At 39.8% G+C, this 16,169-nt stretch overlaps 1 protein-coding gene across 4 annotated transcripts in view; it reads right to left on the reverse strand.

Annotated features, from left to right (window-relative positions):
- Positions 1-16,169, reverse strand: part of LOC119837243 (serine/arginine repetitive matrix protein 2) — a 96,578-nt gene that overhangs the window by 3,425 nt on the left and 76,984 nt on the right. For 3 of the 4 annotated variants that reach the window (XM_038362760.1, XM_038362762.1, XM_038362759.1), the window contains exons 10-18: positions 8,432-8,474; positions 7,644-7,718; positions 5,416-5,650; positions 3,786-3,914; positions 3,025-3,264; positions 1,991-2,798; positions 1,502-1,680; positions 992-1,113; positions 19-294 (exon numbers count right to left, since the gene is read on the reverse strand). In XM_038362760.1, the coding sequence (XP_038218688.1) occupies positions 19-294; positions 992-1,113; positions 1,502-1,680; positions 1,991-2,798; positions 3,025-3,264; positions 3,786-3,914; positions 5,416-5,650; positions 7,644-7,718; positions 8,432-8,474 (2,107 nt within the window). The remainder of the gene's footprint in view (positions 1-18; positions 295-991; positions 1,114-1,501; positions 1,681-1,990; positions 2,799-3,024; positions 3,265-3,785; positions 3,915-5,415; positions 5,651-7,643; positions 7,719-8,431; positions 8,475-16,169) is intronic. The other variant, XM_038362761.1, reaches the window with a different exon arrangement.

Below are 16,169 nucleotides of genomic sequence, written 5' to 3' on the forward strand. Positions count from 1 at the left end.
TGTGTGTGTGGCACGCACCTGAGGATGTCGAGCTTGCTGAAGGTGGAGTGCGGGTCGCCGCCCTGGCGCCGCACCTCGGCGCGGAAGCGCTGCGGCATCGCGTGGATCGACTTGATGTACTCGATGGTCTCGCGGTAGATGGTGAAGGCGCGCTTGGTGTCCAGCTCCAGCTCGAGCAGGCGGCCCGTCAGCACGAAGCACAGCACCGACTCCAGGTACAGCATCACGCGCGGCAGGTTGTGCTGCTCGCGCTCCGCCGCAGAGCGCAGCCGCTGCGCCTCGCCCAGGTAGTACCTGCGCGCCCATCGCACGTTAGTGTTCCTATCTTTTAAGAATTTTACCACCACTCCCTCCCTTTTTTAACCATTCCTAGTATAGCCATGCCTCTACATCGACAAATGGATTGCCGACTTCTTGGGAATTGATTAAGAAAGGATTGGCGATAGGAATAAAGGAAAGGACTGGGAAGGGTTAGGAAAAGGATATGGGCCTCCGGCTCCCCGACTCACCGTACGAAACACAATAGTCAACTATTATTTCCCGCTGGTTTTCTGTGGGGTGTGGTACTTCCCCGGTACGAGCTGGTCCAATTTGTGCCGAAGCGTGCTCGACTCCCACAGTAAAATTTAAATCGAATTTGTGTTTATTAATAGACCTTTCATCACATAAGACTGCTTGTTTATAGTTATTAGTGAATCAAATTACAATAAGCGAAATCGACTACGTAAGAATAACCGAAGCCAATTACAAAACTATCCTATACATTTCTGGCTCCGGTTACTAAAAATTTTTTGTGTACATAAGTCATAATTGTATAGTAGATATGTATTTTTAATTATTGAAAAATAAATCATTGTCATTAATGCAAGAGTTGTAATGATGAACAGGATGAAAATGGGGTAAAATAGATAAGATCGAAGTGAAGTAGTGTAGTGTAGTGTAGTGTAGTGTAGTGCGCGGTGGTGCGGTAGTGCGGTAGGGCGATACTGACTTGTGGTCCCGCTCCTCGTCCGAGAGCGTGTCGGCGGGGAGCTGCTCGAAGTACGAGTAGTAGATGGGCGTCTGGCCCGAGCACGCGCTCGCCCGCTCGTGGTTCGTGGCTGCTACTTCACTCTGCAACGCGCCATATTTTATGTGAGAAACATTTTTATTATATGCTTATATCGATTTGTTTGTTAATTGTAATTATTTGAAATTTGTATTTACTGAGGACTTGAGGGATTCAGTGGTGAACTTTTTCCAATAAATCTATTTGCATTAAACTTTTTGGAAAAGATCTATCTGCAAATAGATTCATTCTCTCTTATGTGAACTACATTTCGTATTAATGAACGAATGTTCTAAATATAGTTCATTTAAGCGAGCGAGTGAGTGTCTAACTGAGTCCGTGAATGAGTAAACGAATCAGTGAGCGAGTGAGTGAGTGTGTGAGTGATTGAGTGACCTGTGTGTGGCTATGTTGTGTGGGTGTGTGTGTGTGTGTGTGGCAGGGCGCACTCACCGGGTGGTCGGGCGGCGTGCGCGGCGTGTGCGGCGTGTGCGGCGTGTGCGGCGTGTGCGGCGTGCGCGGCGCGGGCGGCGCGGCGCGGCGCGGCGTGCGCAGCGCGCGCACCAGCTCGGCCTGCAGGCGCGCCAGCGGGATGCTCACCAGCACGCGCGCCCGGCTGCGCCGCTCCGACACTGCGACACCGCGTCGCATGTACATTAGCGCTGGTTACACGAGTTGCACGAGTTGCACAAGTTGCGCGCGCATTGTGCGTCCCGATTTTATAACTTTTAAAGTGCTTATATGAGAATTAATCGCGCTTTAAGCTATGTATCTAAAAAGCCTGTTATTTTTATCTTGTACTGTATCTGCTTCCAAAATTATAATCTAGTTACAACATAGTCAATAATTAGAAAAAATGTTTAGTTACACTTGATTTTATAAATCTAATAAATAAATTTGCATTGACCTAAATATTCATAGTTAAAATGTCCCTTAACTTACCATTCGATAAGGAGTTCTGCACTGGACACTGCACGAAGCCCACGTCGGCCTCCGCCCGCTCCGGCGCTATCCTCTCGACGCGCTCCACCGATATCTTCTTATCACTAGACAGCCGGTCCATCTTCTCGCTCGGTATCCGATCGATCAGCATCTTATCGCTCTTCCTGTCCGACAACCGATCGGACCTGTCGGACAGGCGGTCGGGCGAGAGGCGGTCGTTCGACATTCTGTCTTGCAACCGATCGCTCGCTAGCCTGCCCTGCAAGCGGTCCGTCGATAGCCTCTCTTGCAAGCGCTCCGTCGACAGTCTCTCCTGCAAGCGGTCGGCCGCAAGTCTCTCTTGCAGGCGGTCGCTTCTATCAGCCAGTCGGTCGGTCGACATTCTGTCCGGCGGTAACCGGTCCGTTGACCGTCTGTCTGAGGGCATCCGTTCCGGCAGTAACCGGTCAGAACCTATTCGATCCGGCAGTCGATCTACAGAGGTGCGTTCTATCGTGGGCCTGTCTTCCGGGCGGCGGTAGTCCGGCCTCTCTATGGGCACTCTCTCCTGTATCCTCTCGTTGGCGATCCTTTCCGCTTCCCGTTTCCTGGTGCACGTTTCCGGCTCCTGGGGTGGTGAGACTCTGGCCTTGGCCTCCTCGTCCCTGGTGGTGGAGCGGTCCCTGTGCCTGCGATCATCATCATCAGCGCCGGATTCCGGCGCCGTCACTTCGATGATGGTCACCTGACCTTTTCCCTTTCCACCCTTGCCTTTACCACCTTTGCCGCCCTTGCCTCCGCATTCATCACCTTTTTTCGGAGTGAAAACCTGAAAATTATAATAGTAAATCATTATTATACTTTATACTTGATACTTTATATATAAATCTATATAAGTTTCGTTACATAGTAATCATGAAATAAAAGTGAAGTTTTGAAAACGGAGATAGGGTACATTCGACACAAAAACCAAACTATTGAAATGGAAACGCCGTCTTGCAAAAACGTGAAGTTCACAAGTACAGCTAGAAGATGAGAGGGGTGAGTTAACCGACCTTGCGGAAGATATGCGTCTTGGTGTCCTGCAGCGCGTGGGTAACGGGCGGGTCGGGCTCCGGCTCGCTGTCGGGCGCGGCGGGCGACAGGGGGCGCGTCTTGGGCGGGCGGCCGCGCTTCTTCTTCGCCGGCCGCTCCTCCGAGGCGCGCACTTTGGGCGGCCGCCCGCGCTTGACTCCGGAGCCTTGCGAGCCGCTCGGCGCCGGCGGCGGCACGCTGGGAGACGCTTGCGGTCGCACCTGAGGAAGGATTTTATTATGAAATATAATTAAATATGACCGGGGCCTTCAAAACTTTGAAAATATCGCATGCCCGACGTCCTAGTTTTCAGGATTTTCGTCGTTACACTTTTATAGTATGCTTCTGAAGCAGAAACCCCAAAAAAGTGATCAAGTGAATCTTTAAGTAATTTTCAAATTAAAAAGGTACCCCGGCGGGATTTCGTTTTTGTAGCTAAATCTTAGTGACTAGACATTGAAAACCTAAATTTATTATCATAATATACAAATTGAATTGAAATCCTACAGTTGTTCACATTCAAAGTTCATCCTAGCAAAGTCGCGAACACCAACTACTATTTGTAAAAATACGAAAAAGTAAGCAAATATGACAAATATGGTGTAGGAACAACTAGGAAACAATAGCACCAATTGAATTATTCACACATTAATCCCATACACCTCCTAACACCCCTTGAAATCGACAGACAATCACACATATCAATGTACCTCCCATTGCTATTCACATAAGACACACTCACCGGTGCCGGCCTGGGGGTGTCTTCATCGCTGGAAGCCGTCGAAATGCGATTGGCCAGCGACCTCCGCCGCCTGGCCCCGGGCGACGGCGACGACGCTTCTGAGTCCGTTAAATCCGATATTGGACTCTGCTGACGAGGTAAAAAGAAACATTATTGTAGTACACTCATATATTTTGAAAAACATAATAGGTTCAAGCAATTCTGGGTTCAAAAAAAAAAGTATTATAGTTCAATATTGTTTCGACAAATCGTAATGTCTTATGATTACATAATGCTATGTCACTTTCGCCCTTAATTAAATATAAGTGTGATTAAGATTATGTAATGTGTTTTAAATATATAAAGACAATGATAAATTAGTAATATAATTTCATATAGACGTGAACTGAATAAACCATTGCTATACATTGCACGAGATATAAAAACCAACAACGCTAATTGAGAAAAATAAATGATGATTTAGTATTAGAGTCCTAGATGATAAATACATATTCAAAATATTAAGCAATATCATATTAATAAGTCCCAACAAGTAAAGAAAATTAGACCTCAAACACAGGGGACACAGACGCCAAATTCCCATGAATAGCACCGACCGCCCTCCATAACGTATCCTTCAATTTGTAATACTTATACAGAATCCTATTTCTATCCCCGTTCGGGACGCTCTTTAAATTGCGTTCAAAAGAGCTCAAACCGCATCTCAAATGCGATTTGAGCACTGCCAAGTTAATCCATTTCTGTTGGACATCCGGCTCTTCCCGTATACTACTGTGCAACAAATGTATCAAAACTTGTATGAAATCATCGTCCATTTTGATGGAGACGTAGTGTTGTACGCGCACTGAGAAATCACTTCGCGCTTTCGAAACAGATTCGGCAATGGCGGTACGAGTTAGCGGGCATTCTCCAACTGTTTCCATTAACACTAAACTGTCGCCACTGGCCAGCCGAGCGCACACACAACACAGTTGGTGTTTGCTGAATCAGCGGCCATATACGGGGAACTGTTTATCTCTAGTAACGAGACACCTGAGAAAGCTGGTATATGCAGACTCTTAAATAGCTTTATTGTTGCATTGTTCGATCTAATGCCTGATTGATGTTTCTATGAAAAACTTTCAACCGACTTCAAAAAAAGAAGACGGTTCACGATGCGACTGTGTATATATTTTTTATGTGTTACTTCAGGACATTTAAATTTTTTTCTTTTTTAATAATTAATATTCTCCTTGTAGTGACAGTTGACAGTTGATATGACTTTGACATTTTAGCGGAATAAAGTCTATTGTCTCAAAAAATAAACCATTCTGCGAAATCAAGAGTCGCAAAGTTAATCTCCAGAAGGAGTGAAGTGAGAATTATAAATGTATAATACCGTATTATATAAACATGATGTAAATTGTATGGTACGGTATTAAAGATTTTCAATTTTTATCCATCTTTGTTTGTGTGTACGTGCGAATGTGTCCATTATTTATGTGCGATGGCACGCGTGCTTAAGCATGTGTGTGGGCAAGTCCGTGCGCGATCATATTTATTATTAATGCGCGCGCGCGTGTACGCGCTTACGTGTATGCGTGTTGTGCTTGGTGCTTGTTTACACTCTGCACAGAGTGTGCACACTCACCGGTTTCCCCTTGGCATCGGCGAGCACGTTGCTCAGGTCGTGGTCCGGCGGGTGCACCGGCGGCGGCGCGAAGTTGCTCAGCCCCCACGAGGGGCGCTGCGCGGGGGGCTGCGCGGGCGCGGGGGGCGGCGCCGCGCTCGTCGACTCAGCGGACGACGACTCCGACTCGGAGTCGGACGGCGACGACTCGCTCGCTGAGCTCGGGCTGTCGCCGGAGCGGATGGGGGAGAGGATGCTGTAAGGGGATGGATACATGTGAGCTTTATAAAACAAACAACATTAGCTATGTCTAACAATAACAAGGGAGATAAACGCAATTTGCAGGCCTTAGTTAAACAGAGATTCCTTAGTAAACTAATTAAAAAGTGACATTTAGGTAGCGTAAATTTACAATACAAGAAACCTTATATACTCACTCTATACATATACCTTATCTTATCTCAATATATATAAATTACGTGTCATGTTGTCTGTCCGCGATGGACTCCTAAACTACTCAATCGATTTTAATCGAATTTGCACATCACGTGGCGTCTGATTCAATTTAGAATACTTTATATCATTTCAATTACGATTAAGTGACTACCCGGTCAAAGCCGGGGCGTGCAGCTAGTATTGTGTATAATAACAGTTATCCATAAAATAATATAAATCTCATATATAAAAATCAATTGCTGTGCGCTAGTCTCGCTTAAACTCGAGAATGGCTTGGCCGATATTGATAAATTTGGTTTTGATACATTCATAATATTCCAGGATAGGGTTAAAAGGTAAAAAAAGGTCTATGGCGTTGCGAAGTTCGCCGGCTCAGCCAGTTGAATATAAGCCTTATGTATATAGGAATATAAGTAACAAGAAAAGTTGTAATGAAAAAGTGAAATTTAAATGTAGGTGAATAAGTGCAATTAAAATCAGCTCGGTAGTTGTATGCAGCCGTCGGGTTGTAATTTAGAAAATATCCTACTCCTACTAACCCTACTAATATTATATATGCGAAAGTTTGTAAGGAAGTGTGTGTGTTTGTTGCTCTTTCACGCAAAAACTACTGAACCGATTGCAATCAATGTGAAATTCTTAGAATATCTAAGTATCACTTACATCGCCTAATGCATCGAAACAATTTCACTCCAAACACCTGAATTCATAAATATCTATTGATCGATTGATATGTTTCTTCGAATTTCTATTTTGAATATAAAATGAAGTGAATGTATGGCAAATTATAAATTACTAGCTGCGCCCCGCGGTTTCACCCGCGTAAGTCCGTATCCCGTAGGAATATCGGGATAAAAAGCCTATATGTTATTCCAGATGTCCACCTGTCTACGTACCAAATTTCATTGCAATCGGTTCAGTAGTTTTTGCGTGAAAGAGCAACAAACAAACACATCCTTAGAAACTTTCGCATTTATAATATATTAGTACGATATGACTAGTAGGATGTACAATTGTAAGTTTGTATGTATTGAACCCAACAGAGCACGTAACTCATCACCCAGTGGCCGGCACGCGTGCCCGCTAATCACGTTGCTTTAGAGTTTAGATAAACACGTAGCTATCTTTCTAATAATATAAACGTGACAGTTCGTTTGAATGAATGGATTCATATTTGCTTCTCCTTCACCCAAAAAGAGCTGATACGTATGAAATCTAACACAGAGATAAATTATGTGTAGGGATAGGCTACTTTTATCTGGTTGTAATGCGAGTGAAGACGGGGGATGCAGTTAGTATGATGTAAAGATAAACTGGTTCATTATTAGTTCAACTCTATTATGAGGGAATTAACACTCGTGATTGTACGACGTTATCACAAAAGTATCCCACTAACTACTACTAACATTATAACTAATAAACTATTGTTTGTTTAAGTATAGACAATAGTAAAAATGCAATATTAATTGTAGGCACTTTGAAGAAATGAATATTTAAACGAATCCTTCATAAATTTGGTCACATAAGTACATATTGATAGTGAACCTATAGTGCACTGTATCACACTAATATTCTGGAAATACTCTACAATCAAAAAACAACAAAAAAGGTATTGTAGAAGAGTTTAGATTTTTAACGTGAGCAAAAAGCGGGCAATAGCCAATCTTTATATTGAAAACGGCTTCACCGTTATTTACAAACCTATATGTATATGCAGGTCTAAGTATATTGATAAATAACTGGCAGATCGAAATATTACATAACATATTTTTTTGTATATGAAAGATACTCACGGTTCTAAGCGAGTGGTGGTGGCCGCGACTTCATCGTCACTCTCGGACAGGCCGAGGTCCTTGTTCACCACGTCACTGCAACCGACATAAAACACACGTAAGTTCAATTTGCCTTTTCTGTACCACCGCCATTTTAAATACAGATAATATTTAAATATCCGTCCGTCCGTATTTGTGTATCCGCTCATGGTCGAATGGATAAACTGTTTGTAACGATATTGGCAGTGTTTTTTGTGAACAAATATTATGTACATAAAAAAAAAGAAAAATTTGAATGCGTTGTGCTTTGAGTTTTAAATGAAAATCAAGTTTAGCAAAAACTAAATCACTTAAGTAATTGTCTATCAGCAAATTAATTCCTACTTTAGTAATCCGTTGAAGTAAGTTATAGCTACAGCTAAAGCTAGAAACTAAATCGGAATCACCAACAATAAAATTAAATACCAACTAGCTTTCTACCCGTAGCTTCTCCCGCACAGTTATAAGAAAACTCCTAAGGGCATGAGATGTTTCACGGCGGTAAAATTTTGGCTTTATCCTTTTCTAGCCTCCTATCTACAGAGACCAAAATCATACCATAACATTTCTCTATTGCAACGTGAAAGGAAGACAAGCGAACAAACAGATTCAAGCATTTACAATATTAGTAATAATATTAAATGAAATAAAATAAACATTTCCAGACACTTCACACATCCATTTAATCCCGAATCTAGATAAGTTTAATGACTTTAACGAATTATACACAAAGAGTTTCTAATTGTACATAGCATATAAGAATTACTTACGGCGACACGGAACTCCTTGAGTTCGATATCCGACTGTCCAAACCTGAAACAATAACAAATTATAATCAATTAAAACATTCCTTACACGCAGCATCACGATTCACGCCCAACCGAAACTGCTAATTAGTAAACACAAAATTTACATGATAAGTATGTAACATGTTACAAGTGCATGTACGCAATTCTAGCTCTTACGCATTACGCAATAAGCAACAATACGCCCTGTTGTTATATTATTTCGAAATGTTCCAAGGGCCGCGTGTTTACATAGGCCGTGTTGTAATGTAAACACGGTCTCTGGTTCGGTTCCCGGTCGATAGCCCTGAACGGATGGGGCTACGAACTTTCCAGAAGCTCCAAGCCGAAAAATAGCTGTTTAGATAACGGCCTACTTTACGATTATAACCCTTTAAGAGCCGCTTTAACCCCCGACAAAGTGTAATAAAAAATTGAAGACCGCCTCATACGGCTATGAATATTAAAATTTATCAAGTTGTTTAGGATGCGAATTGTTTTTATATGATGTTTTTTTTTTCTTTATTTCGTTCTATCGCGATATTTAAGACATAAATTAAATCTCAATATTACTATTATTGCTTTTTTACATCTATTTCAAATTGCTACGGTAAAATTTTTACGCATAATTATTGGAGAATTATATATTCATCAAAAATTAACAGGTATGCAAATTAGCCTGTTGTTATTTTTATGTTTATTTATAAAAAAAAAGTATATACATACTCGTACATTTCAAGACCTAAAAATAAAACTATAAAAGTATGAATTTAAAGTGGTCAATCTCGTGTGTCACATTTTTTCGAAATTTATCGTTGGTTCGAAATTTTATTTTATATTTATAACATCCTCTCTACGTTTTGGTAAAAAAATAACAGAGAAAATATATTGGATAAATAATATAGTAGCTACACAGATCCATTGCTATTCTAGTGTTGCGATGAATCCGTCCTCGCTTATTTGTCTGTTTCAAAATCACAATTATATTATAAATCTAAAAGTTTCTTTGTTTGGACGTTTGTCCGTCTTTCCTCTCCGTTTGTCGATCACGCTGAAACTAATGAACGGATTTTGATGAAATTTGGTTTACAGACAGGGTATGTACATACATACAGCTGACTTGGGTGATAGGATACTTTTTATCCCGATTAAATGCTCCCTGGGATAAAACAGATCTTGATATCCGGGAAGAGCCGGGACGAACGTCTAATTATACATAATATGCTATGCCTTGTTGAAGGCAATATTTTGGACAATTCCTTACCCGAAGCGAAGCGAAGACGAAAGCGTGTCCCTATATCTATTTCATATTCTGCTTGGAACCTTAAGTATGTACTTAAATACTGAATAAGCCAGATTACCTTCATACAACCGAACTTATGGCAGCGAGAAAGGGCTTCAACGATTCCTTAGCGACCCTAACCCTAAGGTATCATGAGTGACAACGGTCAGCGGCCATTCATGCCCTTAGATCTACATAATACCAATTTGACATGGCCCATTGTGTGGGTACGTGTATGTTTTGTATGATAATTCTTTTATAATACCTACAATAAAATATTAGATTTCGTAGCTACAACTCTCTCAATGTATATGTATTTGATTATTATTAGTGTAATCTAATCATTATAGACAATTTTATTTTGATAGTACCAATCACACATCAACTCAACAGTATTTACTAAGCGTAAACTCATCATCATCATTATCATTCGCCTCTACAAATGGATTTCCGACTTCAATTGGGAAGGGATTAGGAAAGGATTGATGAGAGGGATAAAGGAAAGGACTGGGAAGGGTAAGGAAAAGGATATGGGCCTCCGGCTCCCCCGCTCACCGTACGTTATTTTGCATTTGTAATTCGATAACTCACTTTTAGAATTTAAGCCTTCGTTCTTCGAGACTTCGATGACCTCTTTACTTGCAACGATTATTATTTTACTATACTATACTACCTTTTATCCGAAGCTATAAATAAATGCCTATACCAAATGCGCCACTCTCAAGGAAACAATCCCAGTTGGGTTTATTGCATTTAGCAGAGTGCTGCTATAATCATTAACCGTATCCCAATCGCAGTATACAAAGTCCTCTCGAGCCAGGTCAGGTCATAGTGGACCGTTTAACGGGTGCTAGTGTGGTGTTAATCATTGCATTCGCGATGCATTTAATTATAAACGCTCGTAGGTAGGTACATGAGTATGATCTTAAATATATATTGTTGAACGTAATAAATACGCAAATATAAACAAACCATTGCAAAAATTTACATTTCTACACCATTTAAGCTCCAGAGCTCTCGTAATTTTAAGATTTTATTTTATGTTTCACGCAACCTTAATAGCTAATTACCATATGAACAAACTGTAAATGAAATAGACGTATAAAATGTGTTATATCAATAATATATTTGGGTCCCGTGCACAACATTACCGCTACGAATGCAAATGGCGCAGCGAATGAGCGTTTTTGCCGGCGAACAGCACGCGACAGTCGACGCGGACACGTGAGTCGATTATGCCAGAATGTTCCAGATTTAAATAGGCAACTTACTAGTATCTATTATGTTACCGTCATAACAAATAAGGAATCCGTTTTTAATATCGGAAACTCAACCGCCTTCAAATTGTCAGTACTAGACTAAATGAAGCCGCACGGGAGGCAATTTTCATATTAAAATAGGATCATCAAAATCGGTTTTCCCATTAGGCTTGCCTACTGCAATAAAAAAAAAACAAAAAATCAACAGCCGAATTGATAATCTCGTAAGTCAACTGAAAAAACCAAACTCTTGAACAGCGTTGTAGCGTTGACATTTTTTGCCTTAAACGGAAGAAAACTAATATACATATACATATATTAATAGTTTCTAGAGTTATGAATTTTAATTTGAAGTTTTAAATGCTTATTTCCATTCCAAAAAACAGTTTATTAATACTTAACGCTTTAAGGAAAACTAAATCAATTTTTTTTACATCCCCCTTATTTTTTTCTATTTCTTCAAAACAATAACATAATTGAAACGTTCAACCTTGCGCCTCATCCCATCGCTATCAACTATAAAAGTATCAACTATAAAATTTGGAACAGGACAAAAACGTGATCGGCCATTGACACTCGTCACAGTAGATGTGATCGCTTACGCACTAATGGAACACGGTGGGAACCGAACACGCAATTAAAAGTCGCGCGCGTCACGTCTCGTCACGCACCGTGACGCATCTTGTGCGATGACCCTAACTTGCGACCCGGCGTATGTAATTCTACAGTTTCTCTCGTCTAGTAATGGACATTGTGTCGAAACATTGAGTGATAATTGTGACAATGTATGGTGTTACGTGTTTTTTTTCTAAATACCAAGTGAATTACGCAACATTTTTTTATACAAAATAAAGTCAAAACTAATTTCACAACTTTTCAAATTATAATTTCCACAGCTTCCCTTTCAAATTCATAATAAGCCAGTGGCGAATTTATAGAATTAAAATATAAAAGCCAAGAACATAAAAAAACAATGTTTCAGTTCGACACGAAAACAAAAGTTTTAAATCGACGCAACGTTTTATTGTTTTAAACCATTCACGAACGATATAAAAACAAACTCGACATTGAACTTTAAGGAAATAACAAGAAACCACTTTAGAAAATACACGACAATGCAAGATCGGCGACGAAGCGCCTTTTGTTTTTGCGTAACGGTTACATAAATATTGTTCTCATATTATTATATTTTTTCGTCGCCCCCAAAGGCTTTTTATTTTCTATTCTTTAAGATTTACGACAGAACATAAGTATTTATTGTCCAACTTTGTCAATGTTTATGTGTAGGTGTATCGTAAAATTTTATGCAGATATTGAGAAGTTAAGTTCTTGAAGGGTATTTAATAATTTCAAAAAGCAAATAACAAAAAGAAACTAGTAACAAAATAATCGCACGAAACGAAACTTAATATAATCCTTCTCCACAGAATTATAAATTTTCACAAAAAAAAAAACGTAAATAATGAGGTGTCCTCATGTCATCTAATGCTAATTAATAGTATTTATGATTCGGAAACACAATGCGTCGATAAATAAAACGCGATACAATCTGCGGCTGGGACGGCCGGCGCACGCGCACCACAAGTGAACATCTAGATCTGCAGCTGTATACCCGACCTAACTAATGTCCTGTGATTTATAAATCAAACAGATCGAATGAAAACATCTGCTTTCTTTTGTATGTTAATTGAAAAAAACGAATATTCTTATTTTAAAAGTAGAAACACACAACGCAAGGTATGCTTGGCGTATTTTAATTGGTTAATCGATCATTGTTACTATTAATTCATTAATGAAATTGAATGCTTATAGATAGCACTTATGAGTATGGTTTACGATGGATAATGGCTTCATTGTGTATACTAAATTGTTGGTGTAAAATAAAGATCATTTAAACAACAACTACTTACTACGTAAGCACATTAGGTATTATTGCTTATTGCATAAGCAAAAACATATCCGTTATTAATAAATAATAATCAAGAAGTGTTCGGCGTATTATTATACGTTAAACTCTCGTATAACTTTGATTGAGTTGAACAGCCTTGAATAAATATCATACACTAGCTCATTAACAATATAAATTCATTCTACAATACAATAATCAACACGACATATTGTTTCATAGATTCTTCGCGAGTCGCGACAGCACTGGCAAATAACAATTGTGGTAGCACTATTAACATACCGCACACATAATCCTGTCCGAGCAGCACATCTCCACAGTCTATTAGCTGTTGCAGCAACGTCAAGCGGTTCTGATAACCAAAGTCTGACGTCATCAACCCCAACATTGTCACATCCTTTCACACACGTGAACAGCTACCAACACAAACACAACGCACACGCGCACCTATCTCACTGTTAATTACGTAAATCACGCAACGTAAGTATGCACAATTATTTAACACAGATACATTTCAATCGGATCGGTAATAATAATTATTTTACAAAACAATTCACTTCCACTTCCAGAGCGAGTTACAAGAGCTGCGGATTGCGTTCATAATATAAATATAGGAGCGACGTCATAATTTACTGACCTAATAATATCGTATCGAAACGTAGCGTTTTCGATTGGAAACTTCGTTTTATACGCGTATTTATTATATTGGCGCGAACCGACAGATGCGCGCGCGATGATTTCGAGACGTCTGCGTCTTCCGAAAGCTTTTAAAGTAGACAGGTGACATAGAGCCCGACTTCCCCTCTGTTCAGCGCGGGCCGCCGCGATCCGCCGACCCGTCTTCCGATCTAACTTGTCTTCCGATCTGTCGACCGACCAGTTCATGTTTAGTTAAGTACACTGCGTTCCCATTGATTTCCACGAGTTCTGTTTATACGTACTTACGTATTGCCTTCTATATTTGTGCCTTGTATATAGTAGTTGAGTTCATTCTATATTTGTGAGTGCATTTTGCAGCATTGTAATGAGCATTTTAAAACAACAGTGGTCTTGATTTCATTCTCATTAGTTATACTAATTATAAATCGTAATAGGTACATGATATTATGTTTAGACGAAATAAGGTTATTAATTATTATGAAACAAGAACATTAGCATAATATATGTTTTGTTTTTTAACCACGTTCATTCTCATAAAAGGATCGATATTTTTATTAATAGGGTTGCAAAAATGCTACTATGGGAAATGCATGCACGGAGGCAGAGGGAGCGGGCACTCATTGTCCCTCCTAACGGGGGTCGTATCGGCCCTTCATTATCCACACATCAACATGTTTGCGATTCATCGATTTTCGAGACGCCGCACCGCGCCTGTAGACTACTTCACCGCGCGTACAACAATGCGCTTCTACGAAACGCAACAAATATTATGTAAACAATTGTGCGTTACATAAAACAATACTGCGCGCGAATGTACCTAACTAAACAACTACTCAAAAACTTTGCTAAACATATTATTTGCTTATCATCATTCTGCCACCGGCAATATCGGTGCCCGTTCTTTCATACAGAACGGACATTCGCTCACAATAGCTTACGCAGCGTCTAATTGTGATATGTTATTTTTCCGGTTCACGCACGTGGGTACAGTCGCGTACACCGCTCACGCAACGGAAGAACGTCGCGACGAAACAACGCGCGCGAGTGTACTGACCGCACGCGCCTTTCGGACGCACGTCCCTCTGATGCACTATTAGACATGCACTCCGTTTGAATAGAGGGGATAAGACTATAGCTACCTATTAACATTAAATGTTAAACATTTTTTGTTTACCATGCGTAAAAAGCCTAATAAAATATATTGAATAACAATTTAATTAGACGTTGGGCGAGCTAACGAAAACAACTATATAAAAACTACACTCTTGAGTTTAAACAAAATGAACGCCTTCAAGTACATATAATACGTTTCTCACCTATCCAACAACAAATCCCGCGGCTCTTACAAGCGCACCGAGCGAGCGTTACGAGTCATTACAGCGATTACTAAGGCCCTATTAAACGACATAATTTAACTTGGTGAAGAATTTGTAATAATTACAAGAAATCTCGTAACAAACGCACGCACTTTATATTTAAATTATTATTATAGCATACATATTATATAGCATTAAAACGATTAAAATAACAATAGGACTATTATATAGGAGTGTAATTCAATATCGTTTAATAATTACATGCAGATGATAAGGTAGTTATATACCATTAATATTTAAAAGCATTTATATTGTATAACATAGTTATATTTGAAGTTTGCATAGCTCGTTATTTTCGTTAAAAAATATTTTCACTATTACATGAAACGACAGGACGGTTACAATGTACCTGTAGTATGTTCTCTATAATACCTATTTTAAGTTTAACTAACGATTTATAGACGAATAAATGTAAGCGTTTCGAAAATTGCACTTCCCAATAATTTTTCCAGTGCTCATTTACATTCTACGCAGAAACAAGTGTGTATAACAACTATTTGGAGTGGTCTATCGTCGACACTCGTCGCGGCGCCGGCACGCTCTCTATTTCCGTACCTACAGCACTAGCACCGTTCACAACTTGCCGACTTTTATTATACTTATTTAGGGATAGCGGGAGATATTTTAAGTGTCCGACACGTAATGGGGATTTAATGTAGACAGAATTGAATGCACATGTCCACAGCGTACTAAATCTAAACTGAATGCCTTTTAAAATATTTCACAGAGCCGTCGGAGAAATCTTGACGTTTAAGAGAAGAATATTCTAATCGATTGAGAGTTTATGCTTATAGCTTTAAAGGCATCACATATAAATAGTACTTATACAAATCATGCAGCAGTATACCGGTTGTAATCTTGAATTATCACATAATACGTTTCGCATATATTTATAAGAGGGACTACCGCGTAACGTTCACACTGAAGGGCCACGTCTCAAGGTGGGTCGCGGTTTCAATCGTAACAGGCCACCTGTTAGCCACCTGCCGGCAACATGTGGCGACACATGTATGCCACTCACGTATCGCATACTTACATAATATACTTCCTATGCCGCTTGGATAACGAACTTTTGCCTTTGAAACCTAGTATATGTATAATTAGTTCACTTTGCTAATTGTGTATGCTTTAGTTTTATTTCATTTGTAAAACTAATTATCGAGTTAATTAGCGAATGTTTGAAATGCATCGGGTGCATAGGTGCTGCTTGCTACCTTTTTCTCTTATACAACCATTTTAT

This window comes from Zerene cesonia, chromosome 27 (genome assembly GCF_012273895.1).
Source record: "Zerene cesonia ecotype Mississippi chromosome 27, Zerene_cesonia_1.1, whole genome shotgun sequence".
In the NCBI taxonomy this organism is placed as follows: Eukaryota; Metazoa; Arthropoda; class Insecta; order Lepidoptera; family Pieridae; genus Zerene; species Zerene cesonia.